This window comes from Thamnophis sirtalis, unplaced genomic scaffold, assembly GCF_051295495.1.
Source record: "Thamnophis sirtalis isolate CommonGarterSnake01/CBP01778 unplaced genomic scaffold, rThaSir2_p1.2 scaffold_15, whole genome shotgun sequence".
NCBI lineage: Eukaryota > Metazoa > Chordata > Lepidosauria > Squamata > Natricidae > Thamnophis > Thamnophis sirtalis.
In genome coordinates this window covers 33730474-33752658 of record NW_028261395.1, presented here as the reverse complement: position 1 = coordinate 33752658, position 22185 = coordinate 33730474, and the positions used below count along the sequence as shown (strand labels likewise).

Here is a 22185-nt window from a genome sequence, read left to right as displayed (position 1 = left end):
CCCCCCCCAAAGTCAAACACAACCCTGATGCAGTCCTCAATGAAATCGAGTTTGACACCCCTGAGCTATATTCTATCACCCCAGAAGAGTTGGCCCAGAGTCTGGGAATAACTCTTCTTCCTTTCTTCCCTTCCTTCTATTTCCTTTGTCTAATCTATCGGCAAAATTGATTACAAATGGAAGAGTGTATAATTGCAGTATTTCAAACACCTTAGAACCAGTGGTGAAATTCATTTTTTTTTTACTAACGGTTCTGTGGGCATGGCATGGTGGGCATGGTGTGGCTTGGTGGGAGTGGCAGGGGAAGGATACTGCAAAATCTCCACTCCCTCCCCACTCCAGGGGAAGGATACTGCAAAATCTCCATTCCCACCGTACTCTGGGGGCTAGCCAGAGTTCACATTTGCCAGTTCTCTAAACTACTCCAGACTGCATGTCCCTTAAATAAAAGGGAGAGCGGGAGGGAGGGAGATACCTGCTAGAAAATAGCCCCAGATAAGCACTGTAGTGTGGGGGTCATGTAATATATCATGCCAAAGTTTCACTGTTGAGTTTATTATGGGAACTATCTCGGAAAAAGCGTTGGCGGTTGGGATCCCCCGTCACCAAGTGGTGGCCATGAGACATACAATCAGTTATAAAGCTCCAGAATGCTTCCCTGCACTTTCTTTAGAGTCCTTTCACTCCTTTTTTTTTTTGGTTGTTGTTGATATCTCATGGGACCTTCATTCTCCTTCTGGATAAAGATGTTTCTGAAACATTGGTTTCCAACCACCCCTCCTTTATATATTTGTTAAAAGAGCTTTGGGCCCCTGAGATATTCTTGGAAACAAAAAAGGATGTTAAGAGATTTATTCTGCAGCATGTACAGCTTACTCCCTTGCCCCCCCCCACCCCCACCCCATCCCAGGCCTGCAAAAAAAAGCAGTTATCATAAATTTAAAAGTGTTAAAATCAGATGGAGCAAGGAACTTAGCAGACATCCAGAAACGTCTGTAGGCACTGTACAGGGACCACAACATCACAGGAATTTCCTGCCTCCTACATCAAAATAGAGAGAAGAGATGATGTAGAAGCCAGTATTTCATAGTCACAGCTCCAGGCTATTTGCAGCTCGTAAAGACAGGCATCATCAACCTGGCAAAGTAATTGACATGGAGGGACACAGTGACTCAGTGGCTAAGACACTGAGCTTGTCGATAAGAAAAGTTGGCAGTTCAGCCATTTGAATCCCTAGCACCGCATAACGGACTGAGCTCCCGTTACTTCTCCCAGCTTCTGCCAACCTAGCCGTTCGAAAGCATGTAAAAATGCAAGTAGAAAAATAGGAACAACCTTTGGTGGGAAGGTAACAGTGTTCCATGCACCTTCGGCGTTTAGTCATGCTGGCCACATGAGCACGGAAGGATCGCTGTTTTGAATGGTCACTAAATGAACTGTTGTAAGTCAAGGACTACCTGTATCCTTTTGGGGGGGGATTAGAGATGCATTAGAACAGGGGTGTCAAACTCGATTTCATTGAGGGCCGCATCGGGGTTGTGTTTTACCTCAGCGGGCTAGAGGTGGGCATGGCCAGCTTGTCGGCACTCGTGTCGGGGGCACCTGTGGTGGTCCAAGTGCTCTCCCAGTGGAAACGGGCTCCAGGCCTCCATTTGTGGCTGTGATGGCCTCCTGCAACCCTCTGCCAGCAAAAACAGAGCTCGCATGGGCCGTGTGGGTTGCTGTCGATTTTACTACCGGTTTGCAATCCCCACGCGTGCATTCACTGTTCAATGTAAATTGTTCTTCACACATGCGCAGATCACTAAAAAACAAAATGGTGCCATCCCAGTGGCAGCGAGGGAACCCATTCGGGGGTGTGACAGGCCTGGGTCACTGCCTTTTCTGTGACCCAGGCCTGAATTCCACTACCGGTTCAGCCAAACCGGGCCAGACCAGCAGCAGACTCACCTCTGTTGTGTGGCCACTTTGAATGGCAGAGGCACCAAAGGCCAATATTTATCTGTTTCCAGTGGAGATCTGCAAGCCATATTTAAGCATCCTGTGGGCCACATCCGGCCCACAGGTCTTGAGTTTGGCACCTCTGCATTAGAAGATACTACTAGTATGAGCCCTACCTAAAAGAAATTTGACCTCACTCTATCATCCATTGCTATTGGAACTGTTTCTAGAGACAGGTATATCTGGTGTCCAGTTGAACACACAATGATAATATGCACATGATGATATCACACAGATGACGAAAGGGGATTTTCATGTATGCAACGTCACTTTCCCCCCTACCTGAGAGACCGCCTCCTGCCGATTACCTCCCATAGACCGATTAGATCTCACAGGTTAGGTCTTCTCCGGATTCCATCTGCCAGCCAATGTCGGCTGGCGACTCCCCGGGGGAGAGCCTTCTCTGTCGCAGCTCCAGCCCTCTGGAACGACCTCCCCGTGGAGATCCGGACCCTTACTACCCTCCCAGCCTTCCGCAAAGCCGTTAAGTCCTGGCTGCTCCAGCAGGCCAGGAGGCTTTCAAAATATCCAGCCCCATGAAAACTGTGGCTGTTGTGGATTTTAAAGTATTGTTTTGTTTATTTATCCCCTCCCTTGTTTATTGTAAGCCGCCCGGAGTCCTTCGTGAGTGGGCGGCATACAAGACAAATAAAACTAAACTAAACTAAACTATGGAAATGGCCCCTCTGACAGCAAGTACTTTCTGCTGACAATGGAATGTGTTGGTTTGAGATGTTTCTACTGTAGGTTCTTGAAAACATGTTCAGGCTAACTCTCAGTATCTTCATCAGTGGTAGATTCCTACCAGTTCGGACCGGTTCGGCTGAACTGGTAGTAGCTTGGCAGCCTGGCTCCCTGGAACCGGCAGCAACCCAGGCCTGTCACACCCCCGAACCAGTTCTCCCGGTGGTGCCTATGGTGCCACCTTCTTGTTTTTTGCTTCTGTGCATGTGCAGAGAAATTTTAGTTGTATTGCGCATGCGTGCACATCACGCATCAAACGCACACGGCATGTCCCTGACCAAACCAGCAGTAGTCTCTGCAGAAACCCATTCCTGATCTTCATATGGGAATACCTGCATCTTCCCTTGACTGATTCCCCTAGGTGTCGCCATTTAAAATCTCAACACCTTTCTCAGTGGATTTTGTTCCACATTTCTAATTTCATTGCAATATTCTATTATTCTCAGGACCGTTCGAGTCAGTAAAGCAATAGGTCAGTGACATCTAGTGGGGGAAATTGGAAAAACAGAAATAGCTTAAAGTGGAGATTAAAAAAAAACAAATTGCCAAATTAACTGAAGTAACTTGGGGGGGTTCCAAGTAAGACCCCCAACGAAAGAAGACTCTGAGGCTTGAAGTTCCTCAAAGTTCCATTTTATTAGAGATGCCATATTAGCACATCTGGGGAAACCCAAATCTGAAAGCTTCCAGGTTTTCCTCACCCAAAAGTAAGTCCAAGGCCCAGCATCCACATGCCCATCACATGGTCCAATCAAGGCAGCGACCCAACTGGAGGTGCCTCCCAGTCACACCCCTCCAGGTGCAGGGAAGGATGTCCTTGACTCTCTGAGAAAGGAATGTTATTATGACTATATATCTCCCCAGCTCCTTACAATCCCTCCTCCCAGTTTCCCACAAACTAAATATGGCGGGCCCGAAGATCCAATGCCCAAGATAGCTTCTAGGCCTGACACCATATCCGTTTAGGCAGGTGTTCCAAAGGCAGTGATTGGAACTTTATTTCAAGAGCAATATTGCAAACATTTTTTTAAAATTGAGGCTTACTTTTACTCTAAAGAGGGAAGAAACATATTACCATCTAATTCAAAGGATTGAAAGATTAAGAAGTCTCTTGATAGGATGCTCCAGAATGTTCTAGTCCACCCAATCATTACTGTATAAGGTACCTTGGATGGATGATTTCTGAGAATTTGGAAGGAGCCATATATGACCAGAAATTACTAGGATGGTAAGAATAATGAAAAGAATAATAAAAGAAACCAAATTGTTTCACTGAAAATTGTATCCTTTTTTGCTATCTTGCAGAAGGATACAGGAGAAGATGCAATACAAAATTGTTTGTGCCACACAATCCTAAAAGCAGCACTCATCTCCCCAGAAAAGTGCCGAGTTGTGTTATGGCATCTACAGCAGGGGTGTCAAACTCAAGGACTGCAGGCTGGATCTGGCCTGAGGGGTGTTTATATCTGGCCCGCAGGGGCCAGACCCCCGAAATAATCACTGGGCCTTATTTTCAGGGAAGTCTTATTGTTTCTGAGGTGCAGGAGGCGGTGAGCGTGGTTGCTGCTGCTGCGTTGCAATATTTTCAGGGAGGGCTTATTTTCAGGGGAGTCTTATTTTAGCACGTGTGCTCAAAAGCCCGACTGGGCTTATTATCCGTGGAGGTCTAATTTAGGGGAAAACAGGGTAAGATTCTGTGTAGTCCAGAGAACCTACAAATACCACTTCTGGCTGGCCCTGCCCACCCCGCCCCACCCCTCCAAGGAGTCCCCACGCAACCTGCTTTGGATGCACTTAAGTGCAGGATGTACACGGAGGCTCAGGGAGGGCAAAAAAAGGGCCTAACGGAAGTTTGGGAAGGCTGGAAATGGGCCCATTTCTGGCCTCCAGAGCCTGGGAAGGCCGTTTTTGCCCTCCTGGAGACTTGAGCAAAGCCTCTGGAGCCAGGGAGGGCAAAAAGCCCCCCCCCCTCATTATGGTGCAGGATGCTGCCTAGGCCACGCCCATCATGGCCATGCCCACCCAGCATCTGGGCAGAGAACCCATTGCTAAAAATTTTGAAGCCCACCCCTGCTCTCAAGTTACCACTGAGCCAAGTTTCACCTAACCTGTACCTGTACATTTGTTTTGTCCTGGCTAAGTATATATCCTTACTTTTCTCTACGTTGAATTTCATTTTGTTAAATATGTATGGTTCGTCTTAGTTTGTAAAGTGTTTAGATCAGTGGTAGGTTCCAGTTCCCATTGTAATTGGTTCCCTGCAATGGGGCCAGGTGTCCTGCGTGCATGCGTACCTGCCACCCACAACGCTCCAGCTGCTTGGCGGAATGTCACGCAGGCACCGTACAACCCGTGTCCGTGCGCAAATGCCCCCGGTCAGCTCAAATAGATGTTAGGAGAGCGGGCAGGTGGGTGGACCTCTGAAGCACCGGAACGGTACCTCGTGCTCCCAGCAGGCACCAGTACACCCGTACCCAGGCATACCGGTCATATCCCACCACTGGTTGAGATATTGCTAAGCCCCAACTTTCAAAAACTCTTTTTAACACTGGCCATTCTAGCACATGGAGCGTCTCTGACTCCCCACCATTGATCAAAACCACTTATCTATTGACAGGATCTTATCTCAATTTTCTACTTTATTAAATGAGAATAAAAATGCCTTGGGAGGGTAATCCTTTAGGGAGAGAAGCACTTTTCAAATCATTACAGTGGTACATCATTATTTTAATTGATTACATAATAAATATATTTCACAGAAAGTGAGATTACAACCTGAGATTAGCTATTCTGACAAGACTTTCAGAGCCATTATTTCTCTTATCAATTGTCCAAGTGGAAGACTTGGCTATGAACAGCTGGACTTTCCATCGCTCTCCTTACATATTTTTAAACATTTACCAGGCAATCTGTAACCTGATGAGTCATCATTTCAGAGGTATTTCCATACCAGATTCAATGCTTTCAGTAATGACCAAACGTCTATACAGCCTTTGATGGAAAAGTTGGAATACATTCTGAGATGTAGCTGCCTTGAAAATACTCCCTGGTGAACTGTGTATAGTCAAACATCAGCCCAAGAAATCTTTTATGACATTATGTATTATGTCATATGCTTTATAATAGTCTTTGTCATAATGATAGATAGATAGATAGATAGATAGATAGATAGATAGATAGATAGATAGATAGATAGATAGATAGATAGATAGATGATAGATAGATAGATAGATAATCGCGGTATTTCTCTGTGTGTGTATGTTCCAGCATAACTCTGGAACGCCTCGAGCAACTTCAACCAAACATGGTACCCAGATGACTTACTCTCTGGAAACAAATACTGTGGGGGTAAGACACCCCTAACACTCCTTGGGGAGTATGTTCTGTTAAAATACAGCCTATTGTGCCTTAAAATGGATTCTACTGTACAGTGCTGTGGGGTTGCCATGGTAACGGCTTCACAGTACTCCACAAGGGGGCTCTCCCTCTGGTAAAGGGAAAATCCAACATTAGAAATTATGTTTAGTCCGGACATTTTCCCCCTATAAATAAATACCCGGACAATGTCGGGTTATCAGCTAGTGTATTATAAAATTTGCCAAATTTCAGTTCCACAGGATTCATGGGTCCCAGATTTTGGATGAACCCCCATTATAGGTACCAGCACTCGAAGTTAAGGCCTGACCAAGATAGAAGAGAAATATAGTGTAATTAGACTAGACATCCAATGTCTCCGTTTCAAACTTTTGCATTTCTGCTTTATAACGAAACCAAGAGCTATAGATTTATTTTTTAAGTTTTAGCTTTAAATATATTGCAGGTCACCCTGAATTTACAAAATAAGCATTGAGCTGAAGCAGGTAGAGATGTTTTTTATTTCTTTCTCAAGCCTGCGAATAGGCCAAAATGAACCAAAAAAGAAATGCAACTATACTCTGCTAAGAAAGGAAATATAAAGAGAGGAAAAACAGTTTGTAATTGGAATTGTCTCTTGATTATGGTTTTACAAATAATTTTCTCTTTGCTTTGACACAGTTCCTCCACTATTTTAGGAGGCAGCCAATACTAGCAGAGAAAGCATTTGGGGGCACTGTTTCATCAGGTTACACATGGATGTTTGCTGTCCCACTAATTCTGCTTACTTGAAGCAACAACAAGTATCATTTTACACACATAAATTGCAGTCTCATTCAGTAACACCCCAAGACCAACACATACATACACTGCATTTGTATTCTTTATTTAATATTATAAAAGAATGGCCTCCAGATAAACACCTGAGGAGTCACCTTTGAATATTATACACCAAAAGGCTCGATTTATAAAAATGCAGTGATCTCAACATGACCGTCTCCCTGATCAAAGTTCCACAAAATGGCCCTTCTTCACGAACACTGGCTAACCACAACCCAATGCCCATTTCACACAACCAAAGTCCATCGGTCAAAGAGGAAGGGATTCCAACAATGTGAACTAGCCAAGTCCCAAGGCCTACTTTTGAATATTACCCTGGGCCTCTCTCTCTCTCTGTATGACTTTTCAGTTCTCCCACCTATGTGGAAGGCATGATTTCCCAACTGCCTACTTTTAAATCAGAGCCTGAGGTATCATCGCTGGTCCTAAGGAAGAAAATCCTAAATAAAGTTCCCTTGATAACCGTGAGATGGTACCCTCAACAAAAACAAAAAAAAAGGTGTAATTCCTACAAGAATATCATGGGCCCAGAATGAAAAAAAAAAATGGCTCATTTCAAGCGAAAGAAGGAAAGAAAAGGAGAGATATCCTCATTAGCTCATACTCCAAGTTGCTTAATTCGGTCTCTTGAAAACACCATTTACGAAAGTTCTTGAGCAAGGAGAATTTGTTTCAAACACGCACATATATGGACATACACACTCTCTCTAACCCACCCTTGTACACCGGGCAAAAATATTTGGCTCTGAATCACTCAGGCAAACGGCAGTCCGGGCAGAAGTTCGTGTCATCGCTGGCTGAGGTGGGAGATGACATAAACAAGGCCCACCAAGAGCAGGCCCCGCACGCCCACCATCATTAGCAGGAAGAGCAACAAGATGGACATCACCGGCTCCACCACCTGGTTGCCAAGGTGCCAAGTGGGGAAACCCATGTTCACCAGCTGCTGATTGATGTCTGAAAACGGTGAACGTTCCCCGGGCCTTGCATTCTGCCGCTGTTGCTGTTGCTGCTGCTGGTAGTGCGGTGGAGGGTTAGGGCCGGTGTTGGAGTTTGTGTTGAAAAAACCCTGTTGAGCAAACACAAGGAAGTGAAGAAGCACAAGGAGCTACCTTTCGAGACACAGAAAAGGTGCCCATACTTTTAAAAGCTACAGATGGTACCTTCGCAGTCTCACATACCGTACGTCATGTATAAAATATACGTAACGTATAAGATGCATCTTTTTCCCCCCCAAAAGAGGGTGAAAATGTAGGTGCATCTTACACAACGAATGTAACCCCCCCCCATCCCCACCAGAAGCCAAAACCGCGAGGCATGGAGGCAGCGATGGTCTGTGGCAATCCCTGCAGCCTGGAACAGCTGATTGCAGGTATTCCAACAGTCCAATCCACCCGGCAATCAGCTGTGCTGAATCAGGCTGCAATAAATGCTGAAGCTGACTTGGCTGGTCAGAGTTTGTAGCAGCAATCACATTCAGAAAGCACAGTAACTGATTCAGCAGGATTCAAAATCATAATAATATACAATGCAATACCAAAAGCAGGTTTTCCAAGGTAGCAGTAAATACAAGCAAAACACAAGCAGTTTCACTTTCAATTCTCAGCTAAGCCAGGCTCCTTCCTGTCTCCTTGTTGCTCACACGGCAAATTTCAGAGTCTAAATAGCCCTCATTGGCTGACTTAGTTGTCATGCCTATTGGCTGACCTTGTTACCATGTGTCAGCTGAATACCATGGATGCTGGTAGGCAGAGGCAGAATTTTTCTTCTTATTATTTTCCTCCCCCAAAACTAAGATGTGTCTTATACTCCAGAGCGTCTTATACTCCAGAGCGTCTTATACTCCGAAAAATACATCTTTTTCAAATTTCCAAAGTGCTAGAACAAAAATGTTTACTGAACAATTCTACGCAAACCATCATACATACACCATTCCTCAAGAGTCGAGACGAGTTCTCCCTATTCTGAGTGGTCTGTCGTACTCGTGGGTCATCATCTTGCACAATATCTCCATTGGCCAAAATTCGCACCATCCTTATAGCAGTCTCGTGTTCGCTTTGTCACACCTGTAATTTACAGTGGAAAGATTTTTTTTTAATATGATTACCAGTTCCCTGGGGAATAGAGACCCAAATAAGATGAATACACCAACATTATACGTAATTCTAGCAGTAAAACATTTGTTACACAATCACAATAGCTAATACATGAGAATTCTAACCATGGCACGACAAAACCGCGCTCGACTAAAGCGCGCCCGATTAAACCGCGTCGCTGACGTCATCAACGTCATCCGAGCGCGGAGAAAGAAGGGCGCTTTAAATAGCGCTTTGAAAGCAAGCCGATTCAAGTTAAGGTAAGGGTTAGGTTTAGGGTTAGGTTTAGGGTTAGGTTAAGGGTTAGGGTTAGGTTTAGGGTTAGGTTAAGGGTTAGGTCTATGGTTAGGTTAAGGGTTAGGATTAGGTTTAGGTTAAGGGTTAGGTTTAGGGTTAGGTTAAGGGTTAGGTTTAGGGTTAGGTTAAGGGTTAGGTTTAGGGTTAGGTTTAGGATTAGGTTTAGGGGGGTTAGGTTTAGGTTTAGGGGTTAATTTTAGGTTTAGCGTTTACAGCGTGCTTCTGTCTCCCTGCTGTTGTCGCCCTGTGATGACGTCAGCTACGCGGTTTCGTCGAGCGCGCTTTAGTCGAACGCGGTTTTGTGGTGGAACCAATTCTAACATTCCACTTCTTCACATGCATAGAGCTACTATGCATTAGCAATTTTCTTACAATGTTCCACAATTCATTGAAATATTTTTCCACTGCATTCAGGAACTTTTGAAATAATTCACATAAAAAGTAAGAGTGATGGCTGAAAATACAAACAACAAGAAAAATACAAAAAAATATGTTCTTTGTCACATTCTATGGCAACTATGTTCTTTTGTGCACTGGGTTACTTGTACAGTATGTATGCTCCATACTCTCATCTGAGACAGAGAACAGAAATGCCACCTCCTATTCTCTCAGTTAGAACCACTTTCCAGTTCAGTATCTTACTTGATTACATTTTAAAGTCAAGTAAATCTGCAGAAGTATTAATTCTAAAACTTCACGAAATATTTTTCCTTGTAAACAAAATGCCGTTGGTTTTTAAAATGTCAAAACGGGCACCATCTTTAGAAAAGATATTTCCTTCCTGGCTCAGGGAAAATATCTGTTGCACAATAGCCAAGATCTACATTTTAAAAAAGAATCATATTGTAAGGTTCCAGCAGTTTCCCCGAGCCACTGAAATGCCAAAGAAAGTGAGACTCGAAATGAGGCTTGCAAAAAATATCAGCTTTTATTTATGGCCATAGCAAAAGCTGGGTGACAAAACTATATCCAAAACATACAAACAAATGCATGTAAGGAATAGCCACCCCCGGCAAGAGTGGCTCAGAGTATTATATACATTTTAGGCAGATAGAAACAAAGTTTATCCAATCAGAGACCAAGATTCCTTACCAACGTGATCTTTAAAGCGTTCTTTTGCTCATGCTCCTGTCTCTGTCTACCTTATCTGTGGAGGATTCCTATAGCCTTGTGTAGAGGGTGGAAGCCCCCCTTTGCCAAGTTGTTTTTCGGCAAAATGCTTTAAGGATTTATGAGCCAGGAAAACTCCCTAGTTTGGTTCCTTTATCTAAGCAGCCTGATATTCCCGTGTAATAATTTCTTCTATGTTTTCAAGGATGTGCCTAGCTTTGAAGCCAAGAATAGAAGTGAGACGCAGCAATGAGATAACATTTGCAGTAATGCCATCTAGTATTAAGGTTCCGATTTGCTAGGCTAGAAAACAACTAATTTCTGACAGTATACAATAATATAAGCAGAAGCCAATAACAAAGCCTAATTCTTAATAAATGATTTCTAGCAGTATATCATATCAGAAGCAAACAGCATATATTGGTTTGATCAGTAACAATTATATAGTAACATAAACAATTCATAATAAAAGCAAATAGCCAATATTGATTTATATACTCCTTCAATGTGATATGTTCCGTGGGTTTAAAATAAAATTACAATATTCTACAGGGGGGAAAATTATGCCCCCTCTCTCACTGATACAGCAACTCTGGGAGACTTACAATATGCTAAAAAATATTACAAAACAATTGAAATAGTTGAAAAGATAAAACCCAAGATGACCTAGTCAGCCACCCTCAATGCAGCAGATCTGTGTCAGAGCTCCAGATCTAGTGACAGAGCCATGTTTTCCAACTTTTCCAGCAGGCCAGGAGTATGGAGATGGATCTCACTTATTTAATGTATGTTTTATTTTATTTATTAAACCAATTTATGCAGCTGCCCATCTCACAAATAAGCAACTTGGGGTGACGTACAATAGAGCTAAAAACAGGTAATAAATATATTATTGAGGCATTTTGGTCACCCATTTCAAATATATGACATGATTGAAAAACAGAACAAAATTTAAACATAGCAGCTGAGGTAAGAATACACAATTGCTTAACGTAACTACTTAGTCAACAAATGGGTCCAGCTAAAAATGTCCTTAGATCTAGAAAGAAACTTGTTTTTCTCTTATCCCTAGGAAGAAAACAGGATTCCCAAGATTCCCACAGCCTTATCTACAGAGAATTTCCCCTCATCCTAATTTGTTGTTAAATGCAAATCTGGAAAATATATGAATGAAAAGCAAGATTGATGAGATGCAAGATACCCCTCATAGCTCAGTGCAATGAGACCGGCTTGAGTCTATTTCTACCTCAAGAATGGACTATACATAATGTTCTTTTGAGAAATATTTAAAAATAAGCAAACAAGCACAGACAATTGTTATTAGTTGCGAAGTCATGTTGCGACACCATGGACCATGTTCCTCCAGGCCTTCCTGTCCTCTACCATTCTCTGGAATCCGTTTAAGCTCAAGCTTACTGCTTTAGTGACTCCATCCAGCCACTTCCTTCTCTATCGTCCCCTTCTTTTGCCCTCAATCTTTCCCAGCATGAGGCTCTTCTCCAGTGAGTCCTTCCTTCTCATTAGTGGCCAAAGTATTTGAGTCTCATCTTCTGGCCTTCTAAAGAGCAGCCAGGGTTGATCTCCTCTAGGACTGACCGGTTTGATCGTCTTGCAGTCCAAGGGACTCGCAGGAGTCTTCTCCAGCATCATAGTTCAAAGGCCTCCATTCTTTGGCACTCCTTATGATCCAACTTTCACAGCCATACATTGCAACTGGGAAAACCATAGCCTTGACTTGACGCACTTTTGTTGGCAGGGTGATGTCTCTGCTTTTTAGAATGCTGTCTAGATTTGCCATAGCTTTCCTCCCCAGCACAGACCACATGAAGCATTAACCCACAAAATCAGAAGTTCCTATTTCAGCAGAACCAACTATTTATGCTAAAAGATACACTCGGCACCCACATATATATGAATACTCAAAATGCATATACCAATAATAAAGGCACCCAGCAACAGTAGAAAGGATCAGCAAACAGCAAAGATGTCGCAATTATTCCTGATGCCAAGGCTTCAATCCTAGAAAACAAGACACATACAGTAACTCGACTTGGTCTCAACAGAAGGGATAAAGTAAAGCTCAAGGAATCCTCGCCCTGGCCTGGAATGAAGACTCTGTACATGGTCAGAGGCACGATTTCTGTCTGGTTAGCTTCAAGAGTATGTCTGGGACCCGGATTAACCCTTTCCCAAATGCCAGCAAATTCAGGGAGCGAGTGGGAAATCCGGCCTCTCAATCTATGCCAGGCCTCTCCAACCTTGGCAACTTTAAGCCTGGAGGACTTCAACTCCCAGAATTCCCCAGCCAGGGAATTCTGGGAGTTGAAGTCCTCCAGGCTTAAAGAAGCCAGGGTTGGAGACCCTTGTTCTATGCTACATCCCAACAAATTTGCCCCGCGTTGGTTTCAAGGCTGATAAATTGATTTGTACGGATGGGGTCGCAATTCCCCACCCCCCAACGATCCCACTCACCACTTGCCTCTCTCTCTCCCCTTCACTCCCTCTATCTGTGCGGGCTCCTTTTGATGACGTCAGCCTTCCCTCCTTCTGCTGACTTGTCCAGGCGACTTCCAAAGGATGTCATCACCGGACATTGTTCAAAGAGAAGCGAAGCATGAGAGAGAGAAAGAGAGAGAATGGTTGGCCCTGCCGGGAGGAATTGTAGAATTAGCTCCCTCTTCAGGCGCCAAGGCTAATTACATGTTTGCATAGCAAGCCGATGCATCAGAGAAATTCTGATTCCTGAGCGGGCAGAGACGGAAAGGGAATGGAAATGGCATTTTCTAACAGCAACAATAACAATAACAACAAGATGTCTGGGTTAAAATAATGGCTGAGGGAGGAGGGGATTTTATTGCAATTTTTTTTCTTTTTTCCAACATACATACTTTATGGACAGAGTGTTGACCAGGTCACATCTTTATAATCATAATTTCAATATATTCTCATCTTTCCCCTTTTATCAATATTCATCTCTTTTACATAATCCTTTGTCTTTTCCCATCAATTCATTTAGTCTTGCATATCATTGCTAAACACCTTTTTTTGTCTTCAACTAATTACTGTTAATTAATCCTAACAAAGCAATCATTTATCACCAGATCTTTGCTATTCCCACTTCAACAATATTACTCTATTTACATAGTTCTTTATCATTTCTTATTCAATTTTTTACACATAGTTAACATCACTGCACGCCTTTATTTCTTCTTTTTTACAGTTTCTCCAGTTGTTTACCCTATTTCTTCCTCCTCCAAAATATCTCACAAATTCACCTTCCCCAATCCCTGACATTTTAAATTCCCAACATTATTTAAATGACATTCAAAATGAATTATGTTATTAAATTGTCTACTTCACATTCCCATCTACTGATCTACCTTATTATATATATTTACTAATATTTACCCTATTATTATGCCTCTCTTCTATTGACTTTTTCCCGATTATCCATCCTCTCTTGCTCTTTTAAGGATCCCATTTTAAGTGATTTTTTAATCTGCCTTTTATCCCGCTTTCTTGAAGACTTATTTCTTTTTTTTTTTTAAATTTCTGTATGTGTTGTGCTTTCACTTCTGTGACAGCAGGCAGGTGACAGCACCAAGCAAACTTGAGCCCACTCAATGGTGGGTTTTACTGGTTTTACTACCAGTTCACTTGTGTGTGCGCTCTCGTGATGCTTCTGCGCATGCGCAGAAGTGTTCAGGTGGGTGGACAGAGCCTCCCGCCGCCACCACTACTAGTTCGGTCAAACCGGGAGCAACCCACCTCTGAGCCCGCTTTAGCCAAGCTCAAAAAGATCAGATCTGAATTGGGCGTGGAGTCTTCCTGAGCATTACAGTGATATATATAGGCTAGGCTAGAAAATTGGGGAGACGGGAAGAGGCAATTGCAAGTTGCAAAGTGAGCCTGGTCAAGCCCTGTTTTGCAAAGCCAGCAATCTTGCAGCTGAAGCTGACCGCTTGTCGGGTGCAAATGTTGTCTCGCACCGCCACCCTGGGCCAGAGCTGCTGCCTTGCTTGGCGTCGCCTCTGCCATTCAGAGCAGGTTTGCGGTCTCCTGCTTGGGATGGGGGTTGGACTAGATGACCTATAACCGTGATGGCGAGCCTATGGCACATGTGTCACAGGTGGCACGCGGAAGCCATATCGGTGGGCACACGAGCTTAGCTCTGGTGCACGTGTGCGTACCAGCCAGCTGATTGTCGGGCTTTCTGGGCCCACCAGAAGTCAGGAAACAGGCTGTTTTCGCCTCCGGGATGGAGGCTGTTTTTGCTCTCCCCAGGCTCCTAGAAAGGAGTCTGGAGCCTGGGGAAGGCGATGGCACCGTGCCATTGTGTGCCAAAAGTGGGGAAAGCACAGGGAGAAACGTGCACATGCATGGGGGGCAGGCACATAGAATTATGGGTGTATGCCCATGTGCGCACGACCCACCCACCAACCCAGCGCTCTCCCCCCCCCCCCGCACTCCCCCCAGTTTTGGCACGTGATGGCAAAAAGGTTAGCCATCACTGACCTATAAGGTCCCTTCCAACTCTGTTAATCTGTTAAATCTTTTTCGAGGGCAAACAAGTTTGTCTTTTGGCAGGGAATTAAAGGGAACGGCACAAAGTTTATCTTACTGGTAGGCAAAGCAAGCACAGATTGGCTTGGGCATTTGGGTCAGGAGGGGCCAATAAATGGAGCCTTTCTTTCCAATCAGCCTCCAATGTCTTTCTCCCAGCTTGGAACTGAACCAGATGGATATTTCTTCCAATATGTCTTAAAGGGAACCACTGCAAAAGTGAGATATAAACTCAGGGGCTACTGGATGATGATCAGGATCTGAAAAACATTCGCTCAATTAGGAGTCCCCTATAGCAAATACAGCAAACAGTCCTCTTACCCTCCGAATTGTAAGGTCCAACAAATTAAAGCAGCATTTCCCAACCTTGTTGCCTTCAAAATATGTGGAGTTCAACTCCCAGAATTCCCCAGCCAGTGTTACTGACCGGGAAATTCTGGGGATTGAAGTCCAAGCATCTTCAAGCCAACCAGGTTGAGAAATAACTGGTTTAAGGCCGCCTAATTTGCCAGGAATGAAGTGAGTTTTTGCTTAGCATATTTTCCTCGGCAGCTCCAGTCGCAGCTGCTTGTTGTGGCCTGAATAGTGTCACACTCCCCCCCGCCCCACAAGAGATGACTGAATTTAATTGGAGATGAATGGGCACCTCCCTCTAGCTAAATGACATTTTCATTGGCAACGAACAAGGGGATAAATCCAATTACACCACAAAGAGACTCCCTAATAGGCCGTTCAAGTGGAAGAGTCCCTGACGGGACAGAGACGAGGCGGGGAACGGCTCTTCCAAGCCAGTCTGGGAAGGGACCCCCAGTTATGGTATACCGGGCAGATACAATGTGGGCAAAGTTCTGGCAGAGGGGGAAACAGTGTCGGGTGGGGACTGGCCACTAGCCACACTGGATTAAAGCTAGAAAGATGTCAAAGGTCAGGCTTTTAGAAGAGTCCCTGAACGGAAGTTCCTTCGGTACATATTAGAACCGCAAACAGGGAATCACAAATCAAAGCTTTTCATTGCCACCGAAGACTAATCACTAAAACCATTGTAGTAACTGCTCAAACACCCGTTCTTTATCTGTCTAGAAATTCAGCACCTGTTCACATAAAATCCTGCAACAATTTAAGGGCTGAATGATATTCCATGGAACGGTATTCTTCTATAAACTGGAAAACCTGAAATATCATTAACAATTCTGGCATAGGCAGTTCAACTATGCTCTTTTCTTAAGGCAGTGATTTCTGAGGTGATTTCTCAAGTGATAAATGTAAATTCACATTTCATTTTGGGGAACAAATGAAACATGATTTAGACAAACTGCACATTTTTGATTAAATAACCTCTCAGCCCCACAATATATTTAGCTGCGCTGTAGCTTACTGTAGCTGTGCCAAAGTTCCTAATGTGATTAGGACAGGTATGTAAAAAGTCTTGGTAAGTCTATGTATTTTAGAGTAGCCAAATTGGGGTGAGGGTGGGGATAAAATCTATAATTATTTGTGCTTTTGAAGAGTTAAGATCTGTCATCTTGTTACTTGATACCTATTTCGGAACTGTTTACCATACATAATTTTGATAGTAGTAGATATCTGTTAAAGCTCCAATTTTTTTCTTAAAGCTTTAATGTGCTTTATTAGTAGTTTGAGACCAATATTTTAACTTGTCCATTTCTCTCCCCCAGATTTTTGTGTTGATAGCTATTAAAATGAGAATTGGGACCACTGGTTTTCTCAATGGTTGAATTATATTCAAGTCAATTCACTGTGATGATGATTTTGAGAATGTTTAGTTGTTAAATCATTTTAATAATTATCAATTAGTAGTTTAAAACTTTTTATACTATTATATTTTAATTATGCTGGGTTTTTTTTTTAATCCAGCTAATTCAAAAGCTCCGGGAGCATTAAAGATGGACATTTTTGTTATTGTTTTTGTATTTGCTTCCATTTTTTAAGAGTTGGGTTTAGCATTCCTACTTTGTTAACAAGTTTCTTGATAGCAGTCCTCCAATATTTGAGGGGCTCCCACAGGGAAGAGATGGTCAACCTACACTCCAAAGCACCTGACAGCAGGACAAGAGGCAGCGGATGGAAACTTATCAAGGAGAGGTCCAATCTGAAACTAAGGAGAAATTTCCTGACTGTGAAAACAATTAATCAGTGGAACAACTTGCCTCCAGAAGTTGTGGGTGGTCGGACATTGGAGATTTTTAAGAAGAGATTGGACAGCCATTTGTCTGAAATGGAATAGGGCAGGGGTCGGCAATCTTAAATACTCAAAGAGCCACAAAAGTCCTAACCAGAAGCCCTCTGTTCAATTCTGGAGCCAACTGGATGTCCAGTTCCCCCCACATAGAGTCTCCTCCTAGTATGGCATCCTTTTTCCTCTACCTGTCCTCACCTAAAGCCCTATCAATTGTGGAACTGACTGACGACAGGGAGCCGCAGCAGAGGGATGAAAGAGCCACATGCGGCTCCAGAGTTGTAGGTTGCCAACCCCTGGTCTAGGGTCTCCTGCTTGAGCAGGGGGGAGGACTGGAAAACTCCCGAGTTCCCTTCCCTTCTATGTTCTTAGAGATGTTCTTCACAGCATAGTCCCAACGCCAATTACAGAGACATTTCAGATACAGGAGCATCAAGGGGGAAGGATAGGGATTTCAAAAAAAAATGTCAGAATTGTAACCAAAAGCATGTGATCAAAGTCCTGGCCCTCTATCACACCCAGATCTCTTTTCCACAAGGGCCTTCATTCTCTCCTGCGAATCAATGAGCTGATAAAATTGTTCTGGTCCCATACTACTTTAGAGCTTCAATGGAGAATCGGTATGCCTACCTGTCTCCCAGCAAGGACTAGTTCCTTCTTATACAAATGTAGAATTGTTTCCCCCAAGCCTTCTACTTGTTAAGTTAGCAGTTACCAGCACATCTCTCTAGACGAGAGTCCAGTAGCAATAATCTGAGCAGTAACCTAGGTTTTATTCCAAAGTATTTCCTCGTAGGAGTTTCTACACACAAAAATTCTCCAACTACTTTTGCTTTTGTCTCTCCTCGCGAAAGAGTGAAAATGAAGAATAACTCTATCGTCACTTCAGATGAAGAGAAACAAAGAGAGAGAGAAAAGGATAAGAGAAAGTGAAGGCAGAGAAGTGAATTGAATTCATTCATTCTTTCTCTCTCTCTCCCTGTCTCTCTCCCTCTCTCTCTCTCTCTCTCACACACACACACACACACACATACACAGAGAGAGAGAGAGTTCTCCTTTTAGTCCTTCTGTCAATTCAGACAAACCTGATCAACCATCCACTGCCTTGGAGACCAGCATTGACTCGGCCTGCTCGCACTGCAGGTGAATTAGCATCTGTTTGGGTTCTGCCCAGGCTGAGCAAATTGTGCCTTCAAAGCCACTGCAGGACTGAATGAAGCCCACACATTGTGCCTCCTTTTCTTCTCCTGACGATTGACTGAGCTAATTGAACACTCCTTTTCGGGAAGCTCCGAACAAGAGTTCCTCCATGAAGAGCAGCGGGAGAGGGCCACAAAAGAAAAGGGGGGGAGCGAGAGAGGACCCTTTTTCCAACCCAGTGAATGAACTTTGATTCCAAACAAGGGTCAGGAGGTTAGAAACTAGATGGCCAGGGTAGTGCCTGCAAAGGGCTCCTCCCTGAGTCTCTTCTACGTTCCTTTCAATTCCAATTAATCACAACACCAGGGGTGAAATTCAATTTTTTTTTTACTACTGGTTCTCTGGGCATGGCTTGGTGGGCGTGGTGTGGCTTGGTGGGCATGGCAGGGGAAGGATACTGCAAAATCTCCATTCCCACCCCACTCTGGGGCCAGCCAGAGGTGGCATTTGCCAATGCTCCGAACTCAAAATGTTACTCAAAATTTCCGCTACCGTTCTCCAGAACCTGTCAGAACCTGCTGGATTTCATCCCTGCACTACACTCTATAGATGTGTCTGAAACATCAGCCTTGACTGCTGGCCCTCTGGAAATTATTTCAGCACTGTAGACCTCCTCTGCCCAGCTCTGTGTTAAGAGAGAGACAGACAGACAGACGGAGGGAGGGAGGGAGAGACCCATCTGCCGTGCCGTATCCTGTCCTATATTTCATGTGGCACAACTGATTTCGGCCCCTCCGCTGTTCTACTTAACCGGAACTGCCTTAAAGGTAAGCAGATGGGCTTCAAATTGCTGTATTTTGAACACTGCACACAAGCAAATTAGGCAATCACCAAACCGATTACAGCCCACCACTGGATGAAGATCATTATTAAAGGTAAAGGTTCCCCTCACACATATGTTCCCGACTCTAGGGGGCGTTGCTCATCTCCGTTTCGAAGCCAAAGAGCTAGGGCTGTCCGAAGACGTCTCCGTGGTCATGTGGCCAGCATGATTAAATGATGAAGGCGCATGGAACACTGTTACCTTCCCACCAAAGCTGGTCCCTAATTTTCTACTTGCATTTTTACATGCTTTTGAACTGCTAGGTTAGCAGGAGCCCACTCCATTATGCGGTACTAGGGATTCGAACCGCCACTGCCAACCTTTCTGATCAATAAGCTCAGTGTCTTAGCCACTGAGCCACCATGTCCCTTTATTAGGGAACTTTTATTAGGTTCTGCCCAAGTACTAGAGATTAGAAGGATGATGGATATCTGGCTGAGAGCTTGCATACCCCAGGAAGAAGGAATATAATGAACAAGGTCTTTACCAGGGGAAAGGAAGAGGGAAGGGAGGAGTATATGCCAGTTGGGGTGGTCCTAGAAGAATGCGGTGTAAGTGCACATAGAAGAAGATAGTCTTACCAGATGGAGTACTTGTGAAGAGAAGAGCCTGGGTTTTCAGCTTTCTAAGATGGCCTTTAATCCATAGAGATTTGATTATATTAGAGTTGGAACATGGTTTATAATCAATGGATTACTTTACAAAACTAATGATATTGGGCTATGGTGGGGGATTGGAGTTTAATTGACCTTGTGCAGCCTGGACTCTGTAGTTAAATACATACAAAACATAATGATGTTGAATCATGTTAACTATGAATGGAGCAGTGGTGGGATTCAAATTTTTTTACTACAGGTTGTTGAAAGAAATGTCCTTTTGGGTTCAGCTCCAAGTGGGGAAGAAGACACTGGAGACATGGAGGCTGCTTGGAAAGATAGTTTATTGTTGGACAGGGCCACATGGCTTGAGCCCTGACCAGAAAAGGTGATCACATGCTTCAATGTTGATGGAGAAGAAGAGAGAAGGGGGGCTGAGGAAGGGGCTTGCTAGACTTTTTATACCCTGTTTAGTCCCACCTCTCTGTTTCCTGTTCCTGTGTAAGAAATGTATTCTGACTGGTTGTCAGACTCCCATGGTGCCATGCAGGGGGCTACTCTCTAGGCTGTGATGAGTTCTCACATGCCTTGTGGTCAGTTGAGTAATATCCCTTCCCCCTACAGCTGCAGTGAGGAGAAGTCTTTATTATGTAAAGTGGGCTAGCCTGGCCATCTTAATGGCCCATTAGCTGGGGGTGGGCAGAAAGCTATAGGCAACTATTCTGTCTTTTGAAACATGTTTCTTTTCACATCCAGAGAAATATTCTGCCTTTTCAATATTTCCTAGGATATTTCATTTTTCTGGGAGAGGGCTGGATGATAACTTCCCACAGGGTTCTGTGGGCATGGCTTGGTAGGTGTGGCAGGGGAAGGATACTGCCAAATCCCCAATCAGCTGTGACTCAGGAGGCAGAGAATAGATGGGGGCGGGGCCAGTCAAAGGTGGTATTTACCTGTTCTCTGAACTACTTAAAATTTTCCACTACCAGTTCTCCAGAACTGGTCAGAACCTGCTGAATGCCACCTCTGGAATTGAGCATTCAAAATGGTAAAGGAAGATTTGAGATGTGGCATTGAAGGAGAGGTGACACTTTTCAGAATTTATCTCCCAAACATCTGTGGAGCTCCAAAACAACAACATTTTTGAATTTAGCTTCTCTTTGGTTCTCATCAGGTCCTCTGTTATGATTGGGCCAGGTGGAGAAACAAAATTAGCATCCATTGTTTATATGAAATGTCAAATCTCACCTCTCTCAATCTGCTTCACATCTGAAGCCAGCACACTTAAAGAGCCACAAACAGGAGAAGACTCATGGATAAGTTGAGTTGAGTTGAGTTTATTGGTCTTGTATGCTGCCCACTCCCGAAGGACTCTGGGCGGCTTACAATAAACAAGGGAAGGGGATAAATAAACAAAACAACACTTTAAAAGACACAACATTCACAGTTCAACCCCCCCAAAAATACTATCAGACAAGAATATTCCCGGATAGGATAGGATAGGATAGGATAGAATAGAATAGAATAGAATAGAATAGAATAGAATAGAATAGAATAAAATAGAATAAAATAGAATAGAATAGAATAGAATAGAATAGAATAGAATAGAATAGAATAGAATAGAATAGAATAGAATAGAATTCTTTTTTTTGGCAGCAGATTTTTTATTGTTTTTTCCTTCCATAACATCTTACAATCATTAATGATAATGAAGAATAGAATTCTTTATTGGCCAAGTGTGATTGGATACACAAGGAATTTGTCTTTGGTGCATATGCTCTCTGTGTACATAAAGAAAAATAAAATAGAATACATTCGTCAAGAATCATAAGATACAACACTTAGTGATAGTCATAGGTTACTAATAAACAATCAAATCCTACTAGGAAACAAATAAAACAATATAAAATTTAAAGATACAAGCAACATCGTTATAGTCATACGTGGGGAAAGATAGATATTAGGAAGGATGAGAAGAAGAATAGTAATACAGTCCTAGTAAATAGTTTAACAGAGTTGTGTGAATTAGTTGTTTAGCAGAGTGATGGCATTCAGGGGGAAACTGTCCTTGTGTCTAGTTGTTCTGGTGTGCAGTGCCCTATAACGTAATTTTGAGGGTAGAAGTTGAAACAATTTATGTCTAGGATGCGAGGGGTCTGTAGATATTTTCACACCCCTCTTTTTGACTCAATAGAAGGCAGGTTGGTTGGTATATGGAATATAATTTCCATACAGAGATTATTTGTCCTTTGAGAAAGGGGGAAAAAAATCTTACATGCCTACAGGGATGTGAGGAACTGGGTTTAATTCTCCGAAACATTTAAACATAAAGGCAATTGAGGAAAATAATACTAGGACAGAGAG

The 22185-nt window shown here is 43.4% G+C and overlaps 1 protein-coding gene across 1 annotated transcript; it reads right to left on the bottom strand.

The window, feature by feature from the left end:
* Window positions 1-6964: 6964 nt before the first annotated feature.
* On the bottom strand, window positions 6965-12978 carry FAM241B (family with sequence similarity 241 member B). The gene is made up of 4 exons (XM_087701908.1): window positions 12915-12978; window positions 12377-12461; window positions 8868-9005; window positions 6965-8008 (listed from the first exon to the last, which is right to left on the bottom strand). Exons 3-4 carry the CDS (start codon window positions 8970-8972, stop codon window positions 7727-7729), a joined length of 387 nt encoding a protein of 128 aa, XP_087558034.1. The 5' UTR covers window positions 8973-9005; window positions 12377-12461; window positions 12915-12978; the 3' UTR covers window positions 6965-7726.
* Window positions 12979-22185: the final 9207 nt, after the last annotated feature.

Bases quoted from the DNA above. Each gene is read 5' to 3' on its own strand.
- FAM241B (XM_087701908.1), bottom strand. From the start codon at position 8,972: ATGGTGCGAATTTTGGCCAATGGAGATATTGTGCAAGATGATGACCCA. The intron at 8,009-8,867 runs GTATGTATGATG...TTTGCTCAACAG, and splicing joins CTCGACTCTTGAGGAATGGT to GGTTTTTTCAACACAAACTC.